The 25,422-nt window shown below is 33.6% G+C and overlaps 2 protein-coding genes across 2 annotated transcripts in view; both read left to right on the top strand.

The window, feature by feature from the left end:
• Nucleotides 1–2,346, top strand: part of LOC110093893 (ubiquitin-conjugating enzyme E2 5) — a 34,362-nt gene extending 32,016 nt beyond the window's left edge. Inside the window, exon 6 of the mRNA XM_020818931.2 lies at nt 1,965–2,346. Within this exon, the coding sequence (XP_020674590.1) occupies nt 1,965–2,092 (128 nt within the window). The 3' untranslated portion in view covers nt 2,093–2,346. The remainder of the gene's footprint in view (nt 1–1,964) is intronic.
• Nucleotides 2,347–14,048: 11,702 nt separating this feature from the next.
• Nucleotides 14,049–20,959, top strand: LOC110093884 (kinase-interacting family protein). The gene is made up of 4 exons (XM_020818911.2): nt 14,049–14,212; nt 14,858–14,942; nt 19,611–19,914; nt 20,222–20,959. The coding sequence occupies exons 2-4, from the start codon at nt 14,876–14,878 to the stop codon at nt 20,799–20,801; spliced, it is 951 nt and encodes a 316-aa protein (XP_020674570.1). The 5' UTR covers nt 14,049–14,212; nt 14,858–14,875; the 3' UTR covers nt 20,802–20,959.
• The last annotated feature ends 4,463 nt before the right edge of the window (nt 20,960–25,422 follow it).

Here is a 25,422-nt window from a genome sequence, read left to right on the forward strand (position 1 = left end):
TTAGCCTTATGTTATCTCTCTCACCTTCTCTCTCTCTTACCTTCTCTCTCTAATCAACTATCTACCAGAAACAAGTTTCATTCCATCCGTTTTTTTTTAGTTTTCTTACTCTCCTCTCTCAAATCCATGACAATTTATTTTAGCATGCAACTCTCTTTTTATACCTCTCTCCATAGTCTATGATGTCTATCCATAAGTGAATCTCAATTTATTTTATCTTTTTTATTTCCTCCTTTTTTTCTCTCTCCTAATTTTTATTCTTTTACTTTGAAAACTACAGATGTCATTGAAGTTTTTTTTTTTTTGAGAACTTCAAACCTCTTTCATATGAATTTATGAATTTGAAGCAAATAAATTGCAGCCTTGTACATTGTTGAGAGGGAGTTTGTAATCTTTGGTTCAAGTAAGTTAAAATATTCATATTAAAATTATTTTATTTTTTATTGAATGTATTATATTAATAAAATATTTCTCTTCTTTTTATTTCTTTAATGTCTCTTTATAGAATATAGAAATTATAGGAGAATATGAAAATTAGATGCTCTTAATAATTGTAAGTTATTTTTTATCATATAATTCTTCTTCTTATAATAACAACTCTTAACAAAAAAATAATAATAATAAAATTAAAACCATTAATATTGATTTCATGCCCAAATAAAAAAAGGTTGAGAATTTTTAAAATCGAAAACTTGTGGTTCACAGAAAAAATTCTTACTTCTTCTATTTGAGTGGGAATCGAGTACTAGTGTAAGTGAAGCCAATATGTCCTTCAGGTTGGAGCTAGGAAGTTATATTTTTCCCGTTTGAGGCTAAGGGTTGGTGTAGAAGGACACCCCACCATCAAATTTTTTCTTCTCATTCCATAATTTTTGTACAGGTCGAAGATACGGCCTGGCCACTTGTTTCTTGAGCAGAATGTAGGCTTGTATACTTGGTAACTCTTGGGTGAGGAGTAGTGTAGGCCTAAGCCACGCCATTGCCTTATCTATTGAATAGGTGATTATTTTTTCTTAAAGAAAAGAAATATTCTCATATATTGTATAATGAAAGGGGGCAGAAGGCCTCTTACAACAATGGGAAAATTATTAGGTCCGGACACTGACATAGAAATAGGTCCGGACATCCACTAAAAACTTGACACGTGGAGTGTACTTTAGTTGCGCTTTTTTATGCACTTTACTTGCGTTTTACCTGTGCTTTAGTTGAGCTTTACCTGTGTTTTAGTTGCGATTTAGTTGTGTTTTTGGTGCGCTTGGCTTAAAGTTTCGCGGACACATTAAACATATTGAATATCCATGTGTCCACACCATGTGTCGACATTTTATTGACGTCCGGATCTATCTCTACGTCCAGTGTCCGTACCTAATAATTTTCCCTTACAATGAGAGAATGAATGGGACAAAATTTTTTATGCAAGAGACAATGGGCAACACTTGAGATTCTTTTTTAATAAGAAAATAACAGCCGAGTGGAGTAGGGACTAGAACCCATGACCTCAAAGATAGAGGTGAACGCATGAACCGCCCAGTTTTTCTTATAAGGTGAGTGGGAAGCCATAATACTATCATTGTTTTTGTATATTTGAGTGGATTTGACTACATTCCTGTCGGTCTGGATCTGGTTTAGCTCTCATGTAATTATAACTTTGTTTTATCCTCGTGCATTTGATGTTCATCTTAGACTTCATTTGTGACGGTTTTTTTATAATTTTCTAAAACAATTTTTAGTACAAAAAATGTTGCTTTTGAAAATATTAAGAATACTGTCCCAGATGAAGCCTGAAGCCTTAGGCTTTATTTGGGACGGCTTTCTTACTGCTTCTTAAAATAGCTTTCTAGTACAAAAGTTGTACTAGAAAGTTATTTTAAGAAGCATTAAGAAAGCCGTCCCAAATGAAGCCTTAATCATACAGTTTTCTAGAAATTTACTCTCTGTTCTTCAATGCTTGCTTTTCTCAACAGAATACTGCGAAAAATATGCAAAACATGAAGCAGCTGGGGCTCCCCCAGAAGAGGAATCGAGTGATGAGATGTCGGAGGATGAATACGATTCTAGTGATGAAGCAGTTGTTGGCAAGCCAGATCTGTAAAAGGGCATAGGCCTTCCAAAATCTGTAAATGGAATTATCAGCTTGTCGCTTCATCATTGCTTTACAAAACTTGTAAGTGTAAATATTTTGTATTATGTGTTATTTTATGTCTTCTTTACAAGTGTTGGATGTTTGGGTTCTGAATAATGGATGGATATCTGTACATTTATGAGTGAGTGCATGGTAATTTATTTGGAAATGTAGATGACAGGTCTTTGTTTCACCATTAAAAATGCTTTCAGTTGGTAAAGTTATCATCTGGCTCCATGTTTGATTTTAATGAAAAGCTTGATGAATTCATTTTTTGGTTTAAGTAGGCAAACCTATTTGAGAGATTGAACTTTGTGTCTGCCCAATGACTAAGGCTTCGTTTGGGATGGTTTTCTTACTGCTTTTTAAAATAACTTTCTAATATAAATATTTAATTTTTGTACTAAAAAGCTGCTTTAAGAAGTGGTAGGAAAGTCGTCCTAAACGAAGCATAAGTCCATGAGTCAAAAGTAGTTAATCTATTCATCATTTTTTTTTCCGGACACATTTGGGCTAAAGACAAACGTATACATATATCATATACGTAAGATTCGAACTCAAAATCTCTTGATTGATAGTCAAAACATTAAGCTAACGATCAAAGTGAGTTGTGTTATTCACCAAATTTGCTAAATGAATTTGCACATGTTTTAAAGTTGCTGGTTGTCTCAAAGCAAGGTTGATGGAGACTTCGGCTTTATTTGGGACGGTTTTTTTACTACTTAAGCAGTTTTTTAGTAAAAAATTTTAATTTTTTTTTTAAATTATTTTAAGAAGCAATAAAAAGTCGTCCCAAATGAAGCCTTCAGAACTAATTAATTCTAAGTAAAGTTGGCAATGCATTTACTTATTCTTGTAGTAAATAATCTTTTTTTTTTAAATGTTATTAGAGAACTATAAGTTGGAATTTTCATGCAAATTTATTTATATTATTTCTTGAAATAAAAGTATAATATTTTTTTTGTAACTTTGTGTCTCGACACAAATCTCTCTCTCCATGATCTCCCTTTCTATGATAAAGGCATAAGAGACTAAATGTAGACCCTCCCATTATTGGGTTATAAGATAACAAAGGCCTTTGCTCCTATAATCAAGAAGGCCAACCTCTCCCTCGTTACAAATGCCCCTCCTCTCAGCTTTCCTAACGATGACAAACCCCATGAATAAGCTCTCATTTAGGCTAAGTATTCTAACCCTAGATGTCGAGTCCGCGTGCCTTTTACGGTTTTTAGAAAATGCTCTTTAGGGAGACCTAGTCCCTCCTTTTTCGTAAGTAATGTGTTAAATTGTCGATCATACATACAGTACTGCAACTCTAACAATAATCGACACCCTTAGAAATCATCGATCTTGTATAAATCAAGCATGTCATATCCTGTAAGATGATGTAGTCGAGCCACGTGAAAACAAAAATTTCTTCTCTCTCTCCTTAGTGACATTTTCACTTGATAGTGAGTGTACCGGACCCCACCAACACATACTAATGGCTATAGTCAATGTTCTAACACATCCATCAATTTGAGACCGATGTAATCCTATATCAATACATGAGATTGATAGCAGCGTCATAGACTTCCAAACTACTAATTTGGTCTCACTTGTCCTTCCTAATTGCCTTATAAGCTCAAGTGATTAATATGTGGTTCATTATGGATATGCTTATTACAAATCAAATACGGTGTATTATCTAATTTGGTTTACTAAATATTTCTATATGTTACATTTTACTCATATGATAGCAACCATGATGATGATAATATTGTGTGTTAGATTGACTTATAGATTTATTCGCTCAGAAATGCTGTAAGCTGAATCTTTATTTACTTGGAGAGGAAATAACAAATTTATCAAAGTGTAAATATCAAAATGTCTAGTGTATAAGGACTAGGTTGTATAGTAAAGATGTTTAAGATCATATTTATAAAGCATGCCAAAGAAAGATGAACATAATTATTTAAAATGTACCAAAATATTTTATATGCAAATAATAATTTTAATATTACTTAAATTGATACAACTATTTTAAAATATAAAAATTCTTTGGTAAAATTATTTATGTAATGCAAATTGATAAAATTATTTGAAAATATTATTATGCATGGTAATTAGATCATTCATTAAAAAATATAAGAATATATTTTAGTTTCATAAGTTTGGCAATATCGTACAATATTATTGTGATCGTATAGTTGATTGTATTGAGAATTAATAAATATAAACATACAATACAATTGATAATGATACATTATGATCTAATTCTAAAAATAATAATTGAATGTTTAAAATTCAAATATTGATATATATAAGTTTTATAGTACTATCTAAACATATCGGACAATCATCACACAATATGGTGCAAATCATACAATATTATCTACCGAACAATAATTGATTATGATTTCTTCGTGAAGTATAATTGCTAGAAATGCTTACTTAAGATAACCCTAGCATATATATGCTAATTGATCACATTAACAATACAAAAGAGTATATATCTAAGGATTCATAAGGCCGACAAAAATACAACATAAGAAAGAAAGCTTATTTTGTGAAATATTTTGGAGAAAACTGCAAGAAAGTTTTAAAGGTTCACCGTCAACATAAAATCTCCTTTGTTTATATATAAATTATTTTTATCGGAATCTTTTAGAAGTTTTATTGTATTCGATTGCTTATATTTTGTTCAACTTGCAATCAATATTTGTAATTGATCGAATAAGTCTTAGATGTAGATGAAAGATGTTGAGTCATCTCCAAAGCTCAAGAGAGTTTTGACTTGGTTTTACAATATAGTTTTCATTGCCTAGTGGGTTCTACTATGAGTAGTAGATTACTTACATTAAATAGGAATATTATGACTTATTTGTAAAGTGTGTGTAGGATAACAAAGGCATATGGTGGGTCTTAAAATTAGTTTTTTCATCAACATATGAAAAACTAGTTCTAGTTCAGTTGAATATGAATTTGTGTAGTTGTTGTTGAGCAATATGATAATATTATTATGTGAAAATTAAATTGCTCACATTTTAAATCAATTTTTCTCCTACACTTGCATACATACACTAGTGTATCCAACACATATATTAGATTGGTGATATCATTAATTTATTTGATTCACTAATAACATTAATTAATATATATTCAACTTTTAAAATCCTTATTTTTTAAAGGATTTTAAGTAGTGAATATTTTCGAAAAACTTTTGCCATATATCACTTCAAACACAATTCAGTTGTAGCCTTCAACATAAACTTCCATCGACTCTAAGATAACAACTATATAGGTCTGTCAGAGAGTCATCAAACTCATAGCCCGTGATGACTGAGTTGTTCACCAAATATTATATGGATGAGCTAGTTTTCTTATAGCTAATCCATTAGTTTGAACCATCAACTATGTTGGGTTGGAATCTAGTCGACTAATTGTTTGCTTGGTGTGTGCTCTTCATAAATCATTGCCCTAAGATTAACATTGTAACTTAATAGGGTTTATTCATCTTCAAATCATAAAATTTTTCTTTATGCGATAATAAAATTAATATTTCATCTCTATATTATCTATTTACTTTAGTTGTATTACTGTCATTATTTTTGCTACAAGATTCTCATTTGTGAGCACGCACACATATCACACAATGAATCCCATAGAGGATGAAAACAATCAGTCTTGATTGAGAGTGTTCGTCAAACATCATGTATATGATGTAATTAAACATAAGGGTTTAGATATCTATGAAGCTAGTATCTCAAAATCAAAATAAACCTTGGGATCATCTGTTACATAGGGGAAGTATGTTGTCATATAAGTTTCTATTCTTTGAGCCTTGCTCAAGAGAAAGATACACGCATAGCATAGTCTTGATATCTATTGAGTCTAGAGTCACCATCGGCGGGGCAGCATTTCAATCTCAACAAATCATAAAGTTCAAAAATAGAAGAAAATTGCACGGTTTGCTTGTGTCACGCCTCGGGACTGGAAGCCGGTACACCCTGGCAACACGTGACGCAATGAATGAATAAGAAAACATGTTTTGTATTCAGAAAGATAACTTGCATATACAAATGATACATATATACATCAGAGTAAACAAAGGAAGTGAAATAAGGATCCAGCTCATTAATAAAAGTTCAAATATCCAAAGCATCTAATAACAGGAGTTCTAATACAAGCTAATATAAATAGAATGAAATGCAAGAAAGAAACTACCAAACCCATAGAAATCATAAACATAACATAATAAACTACTACAAAATAATAAATATAAAAAACAATATACTATTGATAATCCTGCTCCTGTGATGGCGGTCCACAAAACACGTCTGTAGGACCTACTAAAAAAGACATTGAGTGAGTTTGATAAATCAGACTCAACAAGAAACTACTATCTATCAAAGCATAAACGAAAAAAGAAATGTGACATGCAATATAGACAACCAAAGGGTATAAGTAACAACTTTAAGTTATCAAAGCAAATAGCACTAACACATGCCATGTTTCTTACAACAAAGATCTAATATAGTAGTGACATTAAAGTATGTGGCAAATCACTATCAATTCAATTATTTTAATGTCTGAAAATGCAATCATATTAGGTATCATTATACATCAAAATGACACATAGTCATTTATTATTTCCAATTCACATTTGCTTATGTTTTCTTTTATTTAAACATATATATTTATAGTCGATTCATCATATACCCATATCGGGAAGGTAAATATTAACCCAAGGAAATCTAGTCATTTTTTGTAGAGTCGTCACTCTAGGGATCCGTTGACCCCAGCTAGCCTAAAAGCATTAGGGTTCCACCGACATTTATACAATCATACAAGATAATTTGTTTTATGAATAACCAATAAATATTATATAAATCAACACGTCATATATGATTTGTATATTTCCTATGATTTGGAGGAATGATGTTCATTATATTTAACAAAGCTAAATTAAATAAATTTAACTTTTCCAATATAAAAATTCAACTTATAAGAACTAATTAGCAATAAATCAAAGTAAAGTTATGCTTATCCCTAAGCTAATTCATTATGAACGATAACGAAGGTTACTACATGTATGATCATGCTAAAGAATTCAACATAGGATCGACAATCTAAATAGTTATAAGAGAGCCTATTACAATTGACACGAATTACACCCCTAAAAAATATTAGTATGTTTACACAAAAATAAATAGCAGTGCTTACCTCTAGGCGAGTGACACAACTCAAAGTCCAAAAGATAACTTCATTGCTCATGCCTCGAGGATAAAACTCAATGAGTCCTACAAACAATAAATTGTAATTTAACATTCAAGATGATGCTAAAGGGAACAAATGTTTGAAACATAAAACTTATAAATTAAACCTAAAAGTAAATTAGATATTAATAACCATGCCTTTAAGATTTATGCATAAACAACAAAGTTTGAAAATATCTAATATAAAATAGGATTATGTCGATTCAAAACATCAACACATATAAAGTTTCTTCCTAAAGCAAGCTAAACTAATAAAATAAAATAAAACTAAAATAAAATCTAAACTAAAACTAATTAAATTAGGGAATAAAATATTATTATACAATTTGATAAACACAAATAAGAAAATAAAATTGAGGGTGGAGAGAAGAAAAGATAAAGAAGCTTATTATTGAAGGAGAAACTTATGTAGGCGGCTCTTGCAAGAAAGAAGCAAGGGTTGTGGTGGCTGCAACAGGGAGAAAAGAGGGCAAATTATTACGTCCGGTGTCTGGATTCGTCCGGATATCAATCCAGACGCGCCACACCACCAAAATACACCGGGTTCCAGTGTATTTGGGTGACGTGACACATTTGAATTGGACGTACGGACGTCCGGTGACCGGACATAATAATTCGCCCTGCTATTCAACTTCAATGATAAAAAGGAAGGCAGTCAGCACGAGGATCTAAAGAATATGAAAGGTAATCATAATTGGAGGGAGATTCGCAACTGAAAGAGGCTGTTCGGCCCGGTCGCAAGAGGACGGGAGCTCGGCTTTGGTTCAAGCGGAAGAGAGTGGGGCGCTTGCGTTCGTGAAAAATCCCGGACCAGTTCGGTTCATGTTGGGTTATAACGGCTTGCTTGCTTGCATTAATACATTAATTTTAAAGTATCGTAATGGAGTAGACACCAAAAAAGTTTAAGCTTAGTTGAGTTTTACATCCACTTAAAACTCTATGCATTTGATTTTTAATTTATTGAACAATGTCTAAGAGGCGACTTGTCCCAATTTTTTACATTATTTATAATTACCCTAAACTTATATGATAGTATAAGCCCATCTCATTAATTCTTTAAATTATAAATTCTAACAACTGCTTGTTGCAGTTAGATGGATGGCTTGCTTTTTTAGTCACTTAAAGTGGAGGATAGGGGTGCAAATGAGTCATGCTAACTCGTGAGTCAGTTCAAATTTGACTTATTAACCAGGTCGCGAGTTGAGTTTATCGAGTTTCAAACTTAAGCAGAATTTCGAGCTCATTGGATTATCGAGGTCAAGTTTGATCGAGATGATGCTCAACTCGATTTCTCGTCGAGCAGCTTAAGTGAGAAAGTGGAACCACGAAAGTCGAAGGAGGAAGGCAGAACCGCAGGGGCGGGCTCAAACGCGAAAGGCGGAACCGTGAGGGCGGACTTGGAAGGCGAAATTACAAAAGCTCGAACGTGAAATTGGAAGCGGGCTCGGACGCGCAAGAGAAACCTGTTCTTCTCGCGAGCCCGCATCCACTACCTCCAGCCGAGCATAGGCTTGCCTTTTGAGCTCAACTCGAGTTCGAGTTCGGGATTTGACTTGTGAGTCCAGCGCAGGATTTGGCTCGAGAGTCCTGCTCAAATTAGGCACCCCTTGTGGAGGACAAGTTCCCCTCGCCATCTCATAAACAGTCATCAACCTCATTGAACATGCAGTGAGCAAGAGTTAAAGGGAAGCATTCCATCAATATTTAAGAGCCGGTGAAGGGTACCAGTCAAACCTTTAAGTGGTAGGTAGTAAGCGCTTGAATAGCGTTAATACAAAAACAGAGCAAACTCGTAAAAAAGAGAGCGAGAGAGAGAGAGAGAGAGAGAGAGAGAGAACCCTAGCAGCCGACAAAGGGTGGCGGAACTGGCTGAGAACAGCCTCTCTACTCTCTACATCTCCTTCCAGCAGAGGGCGCCACTGCAAAGACGACCTCTCCTCTACCGATCTCCCTCCCACTGTGCAACGCATGTATTGGGGCTTTGCTTATGAAGCCTGTCTTCTTCACAATTGGCGAAACCCTAAACCCTAGCAAGGGTGGATACCGGTGAAGGAATAAAAAGGGGAAAAAAAAAAAACCTATGACATTAATCGATAGTAAAGCAGGATTTTTTTAGTAGCAGAGAAATCATAGCGGAATCCTAACACTGCAGATAACTTTTACATTGAAATTACAACCTAAAAGAACGCAGTTAAAAGTTCAGAAAATGCACCAAAAACCTCTACTTCAGTACTCTATAATTAATCAAATTACTTATAGTAAGGAAAAATGTTAAGAAATAAATTCACAATGTCCTCCGGTGAAGAAACAGATTAGTGAATCGTTCAGAGCACATCAATGGCTAATGCTGAATTGCGATGATGTTGTGTTGTTCTGTATTCGGAATGGCAGAACTGCTCTGAGACTCGAGAATTCAGGTAAGGGCTGCAAGCGAATCAAGTGTTTGACGAGTTGCTCGTTGCTTGATTCGATTAAAACTCGTTTGTAATCGTTTAATTAATAAGCTCGTGAACAAGTTTGGCATTAGGCTTGATAAGAAGCTCGATTCGTGTTCAATTTATGTACAAGAGACATTTCATATTTGTCCATATTTGCTTGATTGATTGTTTAAAATATTCATGAATAAATACAAGATAAATCATAGATCACTTCTTCGCGAACGAGCTCATTTGGTAGCTAAAAAAAAACTACTTATATATGTTCATGAACTTGCTTATTTGGTAGCTCAAAAATATTCATTAGATATGTTCATGAACGTGCTTGCTTTATATTTAAAAAAAAAAAATCACTAAATATGTTCACGAACATGTTCGATGTAATTATTTGTTAGAAGGCTCGATAAAGCTCGTTTGTTAAGTTGATAAACATCTAAAAGCATAGCTCGTTTATAGTTCCTTAATGCTTGTTTGTTTAAAGCTCGATAAGCACTAAACAAACTGAACATGAACCAAACATGAACCAAACATAAGTACTCATTAATTTAAACAAACTAAACATGAACAAAAACAATAAAGCTCGAATAAAAAACGAACCAAACTTGAACAAGCTGATAATAAATGAACACAAACATGAACAAAAGGTAGAAATCAACGAGGAAAAAGTAATAACCATTCGTATTTTAATTCAAATAATAAAGTTCCTGCCCAAAATTATATGAACCAGAATCGAGAATGCAACTTTAAGTGCACATGCATGTTTCATGTCATAAGAATTTATCTAAGTTTTTTATCAATAATAATATACTATAAATATATCTTGGCTTTTAACCCTAAGTAGCTATAACAGTGATAGCACTCACGCTAATTAATTCAACTGCATTAAGTGCTAAGAAAAAAATAAAGAAAGAAAGCTCACATGTCCAAAAAATATTTTTAACATTAAGAATTAACAACATACGTGATTATTTTTGGTTTGTTGGTTGGGAGTTTGGCTCACAGCTAAGAAAGGTCCTGGGTTCAAATCCTGCATATATGTTCTGTATGTGTGTTTGGGCGCTGGTGCTGCCCCTAATTTTCACCTCGATTTGTTGGTTGGGAGTTTAACTCCTAGCTCAGAGGGGTCATGAGTTCAAATCTTGTGTGTTGTGTATGTATATTTTTTTAAATATTTTGATATTTAAAAAATAAAACAACTTTCTTATATCTACTACATTCTATTAGAATTGGTTATTAAAAACAATTGAACACCACATATGAATATTAAATAGTAGCCGAAAAAATGTATGGATGCAATCTGAAAAATAAAACAAATAAAAAGTTGCCCCAAAACAAACCCTTCACTTTTTTAAAAAGTGGAGCCTTAAAAAACCAACCATCGACGTTGTCAAGTTATGCTAGAAAATATTACATACATATCAATATATACTTATTATTTTACCTATCTAACACCTCATACATTAATATTACACATATACCACTCAAATCCCTAATTTATATCGTTTCTACCACTCCATCTAACGCCTTCCTCACGAAAATAATTTGGTAAAAATAGAATACTTCATTTTGAAGTCCGGGAAAGAGCCTTCCTAGGAAAAGCTAACAAAATCATTTTCAAGAAAATAACTTAGGAATGAAGAACGGCAAATCTGAACGAGGTCCAGCAATATTTAATGAAAATCAACAGGTAGGTGACGGACAACAAGCCAGTTTCCGAGCAAACCAAATCACTTTGAAAAAAAAAATCTGAGAATGCATCAGGAAGACCGGCAAATTTTAACGAGGTCCGGCAATTTTTAACGAAACTCAACATTTAAGTGACGGACAACAAGCCAGTCTACGAACAAACCAAATCATTTTGAACAAAATTGAGATAATGCATGAGAACTTGCCTTCCTTCCCTTTTGCGAGCTCCGATTCCTCATTAGTTCTACCCTAACTGACTCTCAGATTCGTGTCCAACAATATGACAGAAAACATTGTGAGGAAGGCAGAAAATGTCGTGAGGAAGGCGTTAGATGGAGTGGTAGAAACGATATAAATTAGGAATTTGAGTGGTATATGTGTAATATTAATATATGAGGTGATAGATATGTAAAATAATAACCACATAACTTATAATAGTTGTTATGGATGCATATATTATAAAGAAATTAATAATAACAATATATATATCCTGAGATAAGAAGAGAAATTTTTGAAATGTGAGAAATTAGTATTGTTCTTTCAAAATAGGTTGTAGACCTTATTAGCCATCACATGTGGCATATGTTCATATCATTTTCGTAGCATATAGCTATGATCATAGCATAATCATGGCCGTAGATACATCTAATTAAAAATTTAATACTTCTAATAATTATTTTAATAGAAATATTGAAAAATATTAAGAGCTCAATTAATTATAAATGATCAGAGACAAAGGCGTCGTTTGGGATGACTTTCTTACTATTTCATAAAGCAATTTTTTTTACAAATTTTTTTATTTTTTACTAAAAAATTATTTTAAAAAGCAATAATAAAGTCGTCCAAACGAAGTCAAAATTATCATGATTCATACTCTAATAATGTTTATATTGATGTAACCTATGTTTCCACTTTTATTGCTTGGTAAATTCTAATGTTTTATTAGATTAATTACCAGATTTATATAATGTCTTCATTAAGCATTATATGAGTGATGAATTTTGGGTAGTACAAATTTTTCATCTTTGCATTTGATTGATCGGTACGCATATGCATATATGTTGAGTTTGTTGTCAAGAATAACTTCTAAAAGTCCAAATAATAGGGACATCTTTCCTAGGTTAAGAAAGTTTATATGCAAGGAAATACGGTGATGAGCTAGTAGTGTAGGATCTTCTCTAGCCAATTAAAGTGTTAAGCCAAGAGAGTGGCCATTGAATTTAGAGTCCAATTATGAGAAAACAGTATGCATGCACACACAAAAGGAAAAGGATAATATGTTTAGAAAATATTATTTGGCACAAGGATACAATTGTAAAGAATAACAAGAGCAATGTTCAAAAATTACACTTAAGATAGCTCTCTCTCTCTCTCTCTCTCTCTCTCTCTCTCTCTCTCTCTCTCTCTCTCTCTCTACCCCCCCCCCCCCCTGCTCCCTTCTATTCTCCCTGGCTAAGAAATCAAATGGCTTAGGGTATGGCTTAAGTATACTTATATTAGGGAATTTTTAAAAAAAATAAATTTTCAGACCCAACGTCATAACGCTCCCCTTTAACACCTAAAATCTGAGAGATTGGTTCCTCAATGCCCAACTCCAGTGCCACTGCACTCTCACAACCAAAACTCAATACAAATAGAGGCCAACACTGTTGCATTTGCAAGCATAGCATTACAATACTCACAAATAGATTTTCATTCATGTAGGAAGTTTCATAGGGATTATTAACAAGTCATTTTCAGGTCTTTAATCATGCAAAAATTGAGGTAATTACTTTTACTTCCTTGGTCCTTCACAACACTAAAAATTCAGCTTATGCTTCTTAGCTCTTAATGACATAACTATTGTGATGTACGAATGGCTGATATTATTCGAGAAATTGGGACCCATTATATCCATTGCTAGGAATAGTCATTCAAGGGGCACCTCTAGGTGACAAATATTGGCTATCCATCTTAATAGATGCCTCCCTCTCAATTTTTCCCCCTGTCATAAATTCAAGGCTTAACTTCTATTTGTTGACATTAGGGCCACTAGGGCCGAGTAGGTAGGTAAGTTATTATGATGAATTCATTCCACTTCATATAATTATTTATTTTTGTTTGAGTAAACTTAGGCTTCGTTTGGGGTTGCTTTCTTCTTGCTTATTAAAGCTATTTTTTAGTAAAAAAAAAAATTATACTAAAAACCTGTTTTAAGAAGCATGAAGAAAATAATCCCAACTAAAACATTAATCTTGTCAACGACTTCATTATTTATTTCAATAAACCTTTGGGTTAATAAAACCTAATCATTCTTGAATTATAACTCTCTATGTGAATGTCTTGTAATTCATGAAATTGACTTAAAATCAAGCTTAAATAAAATTTGAGTGCAAACTCCAAACAAATTTTAATTTTATATTTATAAATGATACTCTAACCGTTATTTTTTTTAAAAGAAAATTCAACGGTTAATTTTTTTTTACTGTACATAAGAGAGGTTATACAGTCAACTCTAATAAGTAAGCATGACAGCTATTTTCCTTGTTATTCTTGTCTTCCATCTACCTTTCTGTCTCTGTTTCAAACTCTCTTATCCTCCCTTTTTATAATCCTCTTTGTCACTCTCTATTGTTACTCTTTCTCGTCATCAAAGTGCTCATCGGCTCTTCCAGTGACGCTGCGCTGTCCTCCGGCGACGACGCGCCGAACGCCGGCGACTGCTGTGATCAGTAAGTCTTCATCCTTCCTCTCAACCCATCATAAAAATCATTTTCCAGTGTCCCATTCTCTTACATTGAAAATTTTATCCTGATATTTAAATAACTAATTATTCCTATGATTTGTGAGCTACGGGTTAAACTCTGCATCCCTCCTTAAAGAAATTTTGCTCACTTCTCGAATCCGTCGTAGGGAAAACAATCTGTCCAAGACAATGTAAGCAAATGGGAGTTAATTGTTTTTCCTTTACTTTGTTTCCCGCCGAACTCGACAACCCATCTCAGCCGGGCCGGTGTATCTTCCTCCACCCCTCCCCCCTGTTTTCCCTTTTGATTCTTCCCCAAACTACATTAATGACAAGTGTAGACCAAAATGCAAGGTCCTTCTCTGCAATAAATTTGCAATCAATTTGTTCGTGGATTCACTGCAATGTATAGCTAGGGTTTATTTCTTTACCATAGTAAGTGCTGTTTCGATGTGTGCGCCGGGATTCGTGCTGCCCTTTCTTTTCCAGCTTTCTACCGATTGAACTGCAATATTCTTTCTTTGTACGGGCGTCGAGCCCCTACCCCATACCTTGCGTCACCGTCAATTAAATGATTCGTCCTTTAACGCTGATGTGTTTTTGTCTTTGCTTATTTTTTCTTCAACCGCAGGGCAATAAAGCTACCTGTATGAATCTCTCAGCGGATGCAATGTCGTGTCGTGTTCGCCCCGCCTGGCTCCAATCCGCTCTCACAGGTCTCCGAGCTCTTCTCTATCTACAATTTCTCTGCATTTACCATGATGTCTCCGTCAAAACTTCGTAATTCGAGAAAACAATTTTTTTTTGGGGAAAAACAATATTTTATTTGCGAATAGGGTTTGCTATTTTTAGTAGCTTGTTGGCCAGAATGGAGTGCTCTGGTCCTCTGGAGGGTTTTTGGTTTCGCTTTCTTCTTTGAATGTATAACGTGCTTTTCGCTTTCTTGAGACGACTCTGCCTTTAGGGAATAGTTGCAGTACAGCTACTGAATAGACGGGTCACGGACGAGCGTTATGTGAAATTTTTTTATATTTTTTGTGACTTCGAGAGGAAATTTAACGGCTAATCCACATACATTGGCTCAAATTGCAGAGCTCCCAACAATTTTTTGAAAGTGTTCTTGCAAATGACCAAATTCAGTTGAAAAATTATTAGTTTGGATGGTATAAAATTTGTATCCATAAATTATCCTCAGTTAATTCCTCCATATTTATGAGGGTAGTTTAGTTGTTAAAAATTTTAGAAGTGTATTATCAAAACTCTGTTCATATAAAATTTTATGTTTAGACGGTCAAAATTTCAAATTTGAAATTTGATTACTGCGTGGATTTTTTTATTTTTTAAATGAACACCGTCTTCATTGCACTTGTAATGATAAAGAATAGTTTTTTTTAACTTTGGAGTCAACAGCTTCTAGTTTTTTAACTATGGAGATATTATAAATAATTGGCGGTGAGAATTCTGCCATTTTTATATTTTTATTTTATGAAACAATAAATGCATAAAGTATTAAATGCATATTTATTTTATATTAGAATATAAGCAAAACAGAAATAAAATGAATTGAAAGAGAAAAAATAAAATAAAATAAGATCGCAGAAGCCCTAAAGTTTTTCGAAAGCGTGGGTTTTCCTACCTGTACTAATGATGTGGCGTGAATGAAGTCCTCTTTAAGATTGTTGATGATCTAAGTTGAATCTGGTTAGTGACTAGCTATAGCTCATTAATTTTGATTTGAAAATTAGGGATGAGTGAAAACTGAACTGATCTCCTTGCTTGTAACTCTTCCTTTTCTCTCTTACTAATCAATCATATTATGGAGTTATTGGCACTCTCAAATCATTCTTGTTGGGTCATAACAATTGGTGCCTCATTTCTCATAACAGTTGGTGCTCTCATTAATTGGTGCTTCCTTGACTTTTATCTCAGTCCATGTGAATGAACCGGTGAGATTCTTATTGTCTCCATCTACCATTCTGTAAAATCTTAAGCAAGATAATATTATTAATGGAAGTAGAAGCTACTGAGTTCGACTTTATTCTAACTATACTATAAACCGCCCAATCCCTTCAAACTTAGTATAATGGAAGTAGGAGCTATTGAGTTTTGACTTTATCCCTCAAGATAATATAATGCCAATATGCTTCAAGTTTTTTCACACTGGCCAAAGCAATTTGGACTATTAATCTCATACATCCATACATCGTACAAGTTGATGTGGACCGAACGTCTTATAAAATAAAGGTATATCACTCGGGCAAATGACTATGATGCTAGTGTAGAAAAATACAAGGACATGAAGGACTTTCTTATTCACGGAAGTATTTAATCACGACAATATATAAATTGATCAAGGATGAATTAAGAGAAGATTAGAGAGAGTCGTCTTAGATGGTTTGGTCATATTAAATGGAGGCCTTCCGATGACCTGATTAGGAAAGTTGAGGTATTAGATTTCACTTATGTTAAGAAAGGTAGAAGTAGACCTAAAAAGACTTGGTTAGAAAATATTAGAAATGATCTTTCTTTATTAGATTTAAATGAGAAGTTGACTTTTAACATGACACAATGGTGAAAAAGGATTCATGTAGCCGACCCACGTAGTGGGACAAAGGCTTGATGTTGTTGTTGTTAATGATGAATTAAGGAAATTAGTATAGATTTAAAACTAGGCTTCAGATTTTCTTGAAGTGAATCTATGGCATTGGGCATCCAAAATTTCTTCTTTGGCATGACTATGGGATTTGATTTCTTCTTTTGGCATGAATTCATAGGATCCTTATTTCTTTCCTTATCATGAACTCATGTGACCTTGATTAACATCATTGAGATTAATATTTAAGTATCAAAAATAAGAACTATGGCATATGCGTGTGCTATAATAATTAAATGAGCATTTATTTTCTTTTACAATTATTCATTTACATGCCACTCTCAAAATAGAGCTATGATGGCAGCATAGAGAGCGTTGAAGTCATCCTCTGGGAGATGGTCTTAAAAAATGCATTATGAACTTCAGGTAATTAAAGTGACCATTACAAACATAGATTAGTTTATTCGAACATACTTCACAAACAAATTAATGATAAAGAGCTTGATAGACATGTGGTTAAAAAGGCAAAATTGGTATATGAAAGTAAGCTTTATACGTATTTGGGTAAAAATGGGCATTTTTTAAGAGAAAATTGTGAGAGTTAACACGTAAACAATTAGAACCAACATGGTTTATGATTTACTCTGTCATTCCAATAATAACTTCGTCTGAGCCAGCATATGGAAATTGAAGCAAGATTTTTCTTTAGCCTGCAATGAATGATGTAGTGAGAAGTGTCGCTTTCTAGCTATTAAGTGGAAGTGGTAGGACTGTTCTTGGTAGCATACTATGCTCGTGATTGTCGCACCCTTAAGGAGAAGATGACAATGAATAAAAGAAGATGGTGGGGCATCATTTGACAGTATGACTCTGATAGAAATTATAAGCATGTAATGATTTTCATACAATGAAATATATATAGATTGATTTAGGAATGAAATAAGGAAATAGTTATAGATTTTGGATTTCCTTCATTAGTTTGAATTCATGGGATCCTAATTTTCTTCTTTTGTATGAATATGTGGGTTTTTTTATTTCATGTTTGAGCATGAATATATGAGATCCTGATATTTTTTTATATCATAATTTTGTTGGGTCTTGATTTTCATCTTTAGCATTAAAACAAAATCCGGAGCACGTACAAGCCCTTCCAATAATTATTTCAGCATCTATTCTTTGAGCTAAGGCCTTCTCTTGTCGAACGTTAAACATGTGTATGACGTTGTTAGGTCGCTCTAGCCGAATGCCAAACTTTCTGTATTTGCTTGCGTATTGACGTCACACTGTTCATCCAGTATATATATATGGAGACGAGTTTTTGTATTTTGATCTAGTACTGCATTTCAGAGTTAAAATTGAGTCTTTTAGATGCCCTAATTCCCATTGAGAGTCCTTACCATAATTCTTCTGTTGAATGCTCACATTGCAGAAATATGACAACTTACATAACAGATTGAGTGGCATTTATTTTATATGTGATTGAATTATTAGGATTTAAGATGTTGGAAGAGCTTATCCCAAACGCTCATTCTGAATATAACCGTTATATAATTCATAGATAAAAGAACACGGGAGCCACATATTATCCCCCTGTTTGTTTGAGAGTTGTGATAAGCTAAAAAACTGGGAATAATATATTAATCTACTAAAATGTATTTGCTTATTTGATGGAGGAAACATGATTGTCTGCCATATAATTGCTTCTGTGTTTTTATCTGATTAGAATTATTTCACTACAAAACAATAGCGATATTCTTGTTATTGCAAACCGAAATGAAAATATTGATAGCTGCCAGCCTGTTCCCTTGCTAGCAGCCATGGTGCAGGAAATAAAGATGTCCTATCACCAAGTGGGCTCTACCTATTGAAAACACTATGTGACAGCATATAATTGAAGCATTTAAAACTTACAATATAATAGTTATAATTCAAACTTAGGGACCGTTTGAGATTTTTCTTTGGTTTTATTTCTATTTTTATTTATTTTTACAATCAGTTAAGCTGTGATTCTTAAATACTAAAACAGTTTTAGTTATTTTCATTTTTTTCTTAAACAAGCTGACTGGCACTAGTTGTTGGTCATTTACCGTTCTGTTTTTATTTGTATTAAAATGTATAACAAAGATTACATCAAGTTGTTTTTATCCAACTATGTGAGGTCGGTTGCATGAATCTTTTTTCTCTACTGTGTTATCTTAAAGAGTCAAATTTTAATTTAAATATAATTTAAAAAGTTCATTTTCTAATATTTTTTTAACTAATTATTTTTAGGTCTACCTTTACCTTTTATAATATAGGTTGAATTTAATACAACTACTGTAATTTGGTCATCAAAAGACCGACATTCTATGTGATTAAATGATCTACGAGGACTTTCTCTAATATTATCTGGCATTAGAGTTACTTCAATCTTTTCTCACATGTGTAGATTTGCTTATCATTATACCTTTAAAGTTTAGTTTGGGACCGATTTTTTTACTGTTTTTTAAAATAACGAAAATTTTTTGGATTGAAAGTTTTTATACTAAAAATTGTTTTAAGAGATTTGATGGCTTTAGGAAGATCACTGTTTTACTTGTATATTATATATTTTTTAATATATTTGTTTGAAAACTATATTGGATATGTTGGAATGAATTCTTGTAATTTTAATGACCAATTTAAATTCAGTTTTGCTAATTTTGAAAAAAAAATCCAAATTAAATTTTGATAGTATAAAGATATTAATTAGCTGAAATCTTTTCAAAATCATCAAAATGTTATTGACAATGGCAATTCCGTGATTAAACAGATATCGAGCAGAGAGTGAAGGCAATCTCTCCAATCTCCCATACCGAGACACAGGATGCGGACTCCTTCGGCACACGCGCCGAGAATTACTACCAGAAACGGCCGCAGCTGTTCTCTCTCCTCCACGATCTCCACAGCCGCTACCTCTACCTCGCCGATCGCTACACCCAAGCTCTCCTTCCCAGCCATCGCCGCCGCCACTCTGCCTCCGAGCTCTCCGACTTCGAGTCCGCCTCCTCCGACGCCGAGAGCTCCCTCTCCTTCGATCGGCCTCCAGCCCCAACTCCCTCCCTCGACGTCTTAGGGTTTGTTTGAATTTAACTTCACACATTAATAAAAGAATTTGATTATATATAAAAAAAAAAGGAATTATCAAAAGTTTTTTTTTTAATTATAATTCCGCAACAATCGATCGCCATATCTTCATAAATAATGGCTAAAATTTTGAACTCATTTTAGAATTATTAGCTAAATTTTTTATTAAACTCTTAATAATGGAAAAATTTTTCTTTAATTCCTTTAATCAAATAAGTGATGCAAATTTAAGTTTACATTTTCATAACCAAATTTTAACGTGAAATTCATTTTCTAATTTTCTTTAAAACCCAACAGAGCCTTAGTTGTGGAGCTTGTGGCCACCGAAATAGACCGGGAAATCCTCCTCACCGAGCTCTGTGGGTCGGATCGGGCTCGGGCCGAATCATCTCGTAAAGCGGAGCTGCAGGGCAGCCTCCTAGAGGTCTTGGAGGCGGAGCGACTAGTCCTGCTAGGCGAGAATGCGCGGCTTGGCTATGAGCTAACGGCCGCGACAGAGGAAGCGCGGCGCCTGGCTTTGGAGGCCATGTTCACGCGCCAGAAGGCAGCAGAGCTCGCACGATGCGTTGTTAAGATTCGTGCGGACCACCGCGTTTGCTTGCTGGGGAGGAAGATCGACGAGCTGCAGAAGCAGGTGTATGGGCTGGAGAGGAGGAACAGGGAGTGCTATGACGCGATGGCGAAGAGGGAGGTGGAGAAGGTGGAGGTGAGGATGGAGGTGGAGAGATTGAGGGCGGAGAATCATAGGTTGGGAGAGATGGTGGTGGGGAGGAGGAGAAAGGGGAAGGAGGTTGTGACGAGGTGGTGGGCAAGGCTGACGAGTTTGGAGTGGATTATCTCGCCTTGTGGGCCGGAGATCAACTACAAGGGGGAGTAGTTTTCTTCTCCTTGTTGTTTTACTCTTTTGTAAAGTTTTGTTCTATGTGGTGGTATGGTTGTGGCGCAGATGTTGTGACGCCATTGTTGATGATTAGAGAAGAGATTGTTATAAAGTATGTTTGTTGCAATTTTTGTTTGTGAGAGAAATGTTAAGAGTTTTGGCTGGTCATATCTTGTTTAGCAATCTGTGATTGTTTATAAATTATTGAAATTATGTGTACTCTAATTGCATGCTTTTAAAGTATTGTTAGTGCATTATTCAAATTCAATTGCCTTTCTAGTTTTGAATGATCATTAAAAGCTCAAGTGAATGGCATAGTCTTATGCATTATATGTATTGGAGACTTCGCTAAATCAATAAAAAATCATTCAAGTTTTAGTTTTAATAAACTTCTAAAATGTTCTAAATAGATTTTCAATGTGTAAGGGATTTAGATTTGAGTTTGCCAAGAGTTTGGATCAGTTCTTAAGAATTTTGGAACTCTTATCTTACCTTCAACACAAACAATCACAATCAATGTCGCCCACCGTCGTAGTGGCACAAATGTTCTAATTCATTTATAACTGTCAAATTGTTTTCATTTAATTGTTCTTATCTTATCACCATCATCCAATTACCTTTAATAGGATGTCAAATTTGTATTTCATATTTTGTAATCATGTTTTATCTTGTTGAGTGGAAGAGCAAATATCTTAATTTTTGCTTATATAGTTGATCATTTCATCTCGATTATGATCCATCTTATTTTCCCTACTTGGATTTTCCTCGTAAGAAAACTCTAATGCTATAAACAACTCTTTATCTCACAAATTTACTTGCATGAAACATTTACAATATCTTTATTTTGCAAAATGGTAGATTTTTATTTTATAAAATATAAATAATTTGTCTTTCCAAATAGAAAAGTGATTTTTTTTAATCTTTTATTTTGTACTAGAGAGCTGTTTTATGAAATAGTAAGAAAGTTGTCTCAAATAAAACTTAAATTTCTTTAAACCGCTCTGAATGCCCACTAATTTGCTTATAAATAGAAAGTGTATTTTAAAAAAATTATAATATTTAAAATAAGAAAATACAATGAGATCATTGTAAAAAATAAAAAAGGTTTAAAAAATTTAAATTTAATATTGATTTCAACTATTGGAAGATGAAATGAATTTTTTAAAATAAGTCTTCTAATCAAAACAAGCAAATGGGCCAAGAACCCACAACAAGATTGGGCTTTTCTGCCTGTTGCTCTCTCCCTTTTAGCTACCCAAACTAGGAATTCCTAAAATTGAAAATTGACCAACTCCAATAGCAAGACAAATCAATTTGTTCAGTTGTTAAATTCTCTCATGTTAATCATTAGTGCTCCAAAAACTTCATTTGTAAATCATCTTTTTATCATTAAATCCAATCATCAGACACTAAGATTTTCATATTGATCTTTTGCACTTTACACTATAGTCTTATATTATTCCTTCTTCATGTCAACAAATGGTCAATATACTCCATCTCTATGTGATTAAATATTCAAATAAATCTAACATATAATATTATCATGACTATAGTTGTTATTGTACCATAACATGAACTATATAAACACTTAGCTTACATTAGATGAAACTCCATACTTATTTTCATAGGCGGAGGGAAGGGGGGCAAGGGATGCTGCTTTACTTTTGGATTCATGGCGCATTTTTGGAGAGAGCTTTGGAAGAGATTGCACACACAAATTCAATTGAGTTCTTCTTATCACCCACAAACCGATGAGCAAATAGAAGTCGTTAATCGTACCCTTAGTAATTTACTTCGTTGCTTAGTACAGGAGCATCCTAAATTGTGGGACAAGGTACTTGGTCAAGCTGAATTCGCCTTCAACTCCATGTTAAACATGTCCACGGGTATGTGTCCATTTAGTGTTGTTTATACTAAAATGCTAAACACAATCCTTGATGTTGCAGTTCTCGCCATGAATCTAAAAGTAAAACAGCATCCCTGCTAGCCGACCAATTTACTGAATTGCTCTCAAAGGTTAAAAGAAAGCTTCATGAATCCAACACTAATTACAAACACGCAGCGGATGCACACAGAAGGGAGAAATTGTTCGCTCTTGAAGACTTAGTTCTGGTTCATTTGCGTAAAGAACGTCTCCCAGCTGGACAATACTCCAAGCTCGGTAAACGGAAGGGGGGTCCATTCTCTATTAGCAAAAAGATCAACGACAATGCTTATGTTGTTGATCTACCAGCAGAATTTAATAGTTCTCATATGTTTAATGTGGCCGATATTTATGCATATGTTCCTCCAGATGACAGCCCCATCACGACAGAGTCTTCTCACGGCAGGGGCGTATGATGCGGAGCATTCTTACTTACACTAGTCTTAAGGGCCATCTTATCTAATTAGTTACATATTTCTGCTTGCAGCTTATCATCGAAAAATGGTATGTCCAAATTGACTCGAAAATCTGTTTGAGGCCTTTCTGTTGGACGTCTTCTGCGAATAGGAGCCTGATCTCCTTCCGAATTAGATAATTCCAACGTATTGACATGCTCCCAGTCACCTTCTGAATATGATGCCTCCGGCTTCTGAGATCCTCTGGTTTGCTCTCTGTCCATCCTGAATCCACGCCTCGTCGCCGGTGTGGTCGTCAGAACGACTGTTTGGCCGCCTTGGTTCATGTCTAGATGAGCATTGATTAATCTCAATTCACGACGCATCTCTCTGAACATACGGTGGACATCCGCCGACAGTTCCGTTGTTTGTTTCACCACATTGGTGTGTTTCTCCCATAAGACGTCCAGGCTATGTTCTTCACCGGTAGCCAACCGCTTTCTACCTTCCGCCATCCTTCTCTGATTTCAAGTATGATGTAGGTATAACCTGCAAGAAGAAATGAAGAAGGCAAACACAATAGAACAATAATAAACTTCTCTGTATTCTAATATCAAAATGAAAAACTAAACTTCCATACAACCTTCTCTCGACTATATCATTTCTTTCAGCTATACTAGTAAAGGGACTGAATAGTAAAAGCAACTATTAGTACTATTTAACTAATTATGGTACTGACGGTAGTGGAACCTAAGCTGCAAGAAGAAATATGTAACTAATTAGATAAGATGTCCCTTAAGACTAGTGTAAGTAAGAATGCTCCCCATCACAGTGTCATAGAATGGTGAAATGATTACGTGCGGTCACCAGATTCTGTAACTAGGCGAATCAGTACGCACCACATCAATTTTTTTTATATGTAACGATACTGTATACCAAGTGACATGACGCATCCTGATTCACCTTTTGACGATCCGATTATTACACGTAATAATTTCTCAATAGAATGGGTGGTAGAATATATAATTGACTGAAATAAATGGTGGTATTTTTTTTTTCATTTTAAGGTGGCTGATCATGATATGTTGGTGAGAGCTTTGATTATAGGTTAATTTATTTATTTTTTTAAATTTGAGTATTATTCATATAATATGTGTGTGATAATTCATCTAAATATTTCAAAAAATATTTTTTATTTTAATTAAAATTTTTAATATTATTTAGGGGGATTTTTAGATAGGAGCAAGTAAATAATGGCAATTTACAAAAAGAACAGATTTAACTAAAAATTTAAGAAGGAGCAACTACGCACAATAGATAAGCGTATTGACTGGAGAGAGGAGAGAGGAGAGAGGAGAGAGGGAGTGTTTTTTTTTTTTTGGGTTCAAATATTGTTTGAGTTTATAGATCATAAGGTTTTTATATGTGATATGGCAATAGTAAAATGTACGTACTAATTTACATATTCGTATTAGTCATGATGAAGTAATATTTGCTTTGTATTGTATTTTTTTGTTTTTTTATAGTTACGTTGTGTAGTCTTATAAATTGAAGGTTGAATATTTTGACCGGATAAATGTATTGGTATGATTTTTGCCAAAAAAAAGATATTGTAGGTTAAATTATTTTCTATTCCCAAATGGCACAAGTATGGAGCGGATTAGTTAAAATGGTGCATTAAATTTTTTTTCTTTTTTACTTTAACTAATTAATTATAGTTATAATGGGTAATAATTACGAAGAAAATGTACCTTAATATCAATATATTTTAAAATAAATTTTAAAGTTAGGTAAATTATGAGATTTAGTTAATGAAAATTGAGAAAAAAAGATGAAATAGTTATTAAAATAAGTTTAAAAAGTTATTTTAAATTTAAAATAAGGTGAATATGATTTAAAATTTAGTTTTAAAAATAGGATTAAATTATAAATTTTGTGTATTTCTATTTAAATTGTTATTAACATACTATGAACGCCAATTTATTTTTAGAAGCTATATTAAAAATAATTATATATGAAATTATGACAAAGGATTAAATATTTGGACAAATAAATATTTATTCATCTTCTTCTTCTTCATAGAAAGATTGGAATGGGAATAATGTGAAAAGTAATTAATAAAAATTAATGAAAATACATGATAAGTTTAGTAATACAATGAAATACATATGATTAGAATTAGAAGAAAGGTAAACAAATTATAATTACGAGTGGCTTAGTACAATGCGCATACGCGCTTGGATTTGGGTTAACGTTGGACAACATAAAAAATTTTCTGTGAACTGCTTTTGGATGTAAT

The sequence above is a fragment of the Dendrobium catenatum genome, unplaced genomic scaffold (genome assembly GCF_001605985.2).
Source record: "Dendrobium catenatum unplaced genomic scaffold, ASM160598v2 fragScaff_scaffold_980, whole genome shotgun sequence".
Lineage (NCBI taxonomy): Eukaryota > Viridiplantae > Streptophyta > Magnoliopsida > Asparagales > Orchidaceae > Dendrobium > Dendrobium catenatum.

Excerpts from the sequence above, each read along its gene's own strand:
- LOC110093884 (XM_020818911.2), top strand. The coding sequence starts at position 14,876 with ATGAATCTCTCAGCGGATGCAATGTCGTGTCGTGTTCGCCCCGCCTGG. Across the intron at positions 14,943-19,610 it reads GCTCCAATCCGCTCTCACAG|ATATCGAGCAGAGAGTGAAG; the intron begins GTCTCCGAGCTC and ends GTGATTAAACAG. Across the intron at positions 19,915-20,221 it reads CCCTCCCTCGACGTCTTAGG|AGCCTTAGTTGTGGAGCTTG; the intron begins GTTTGTTTGAAT and ends AAAACCCAACAG.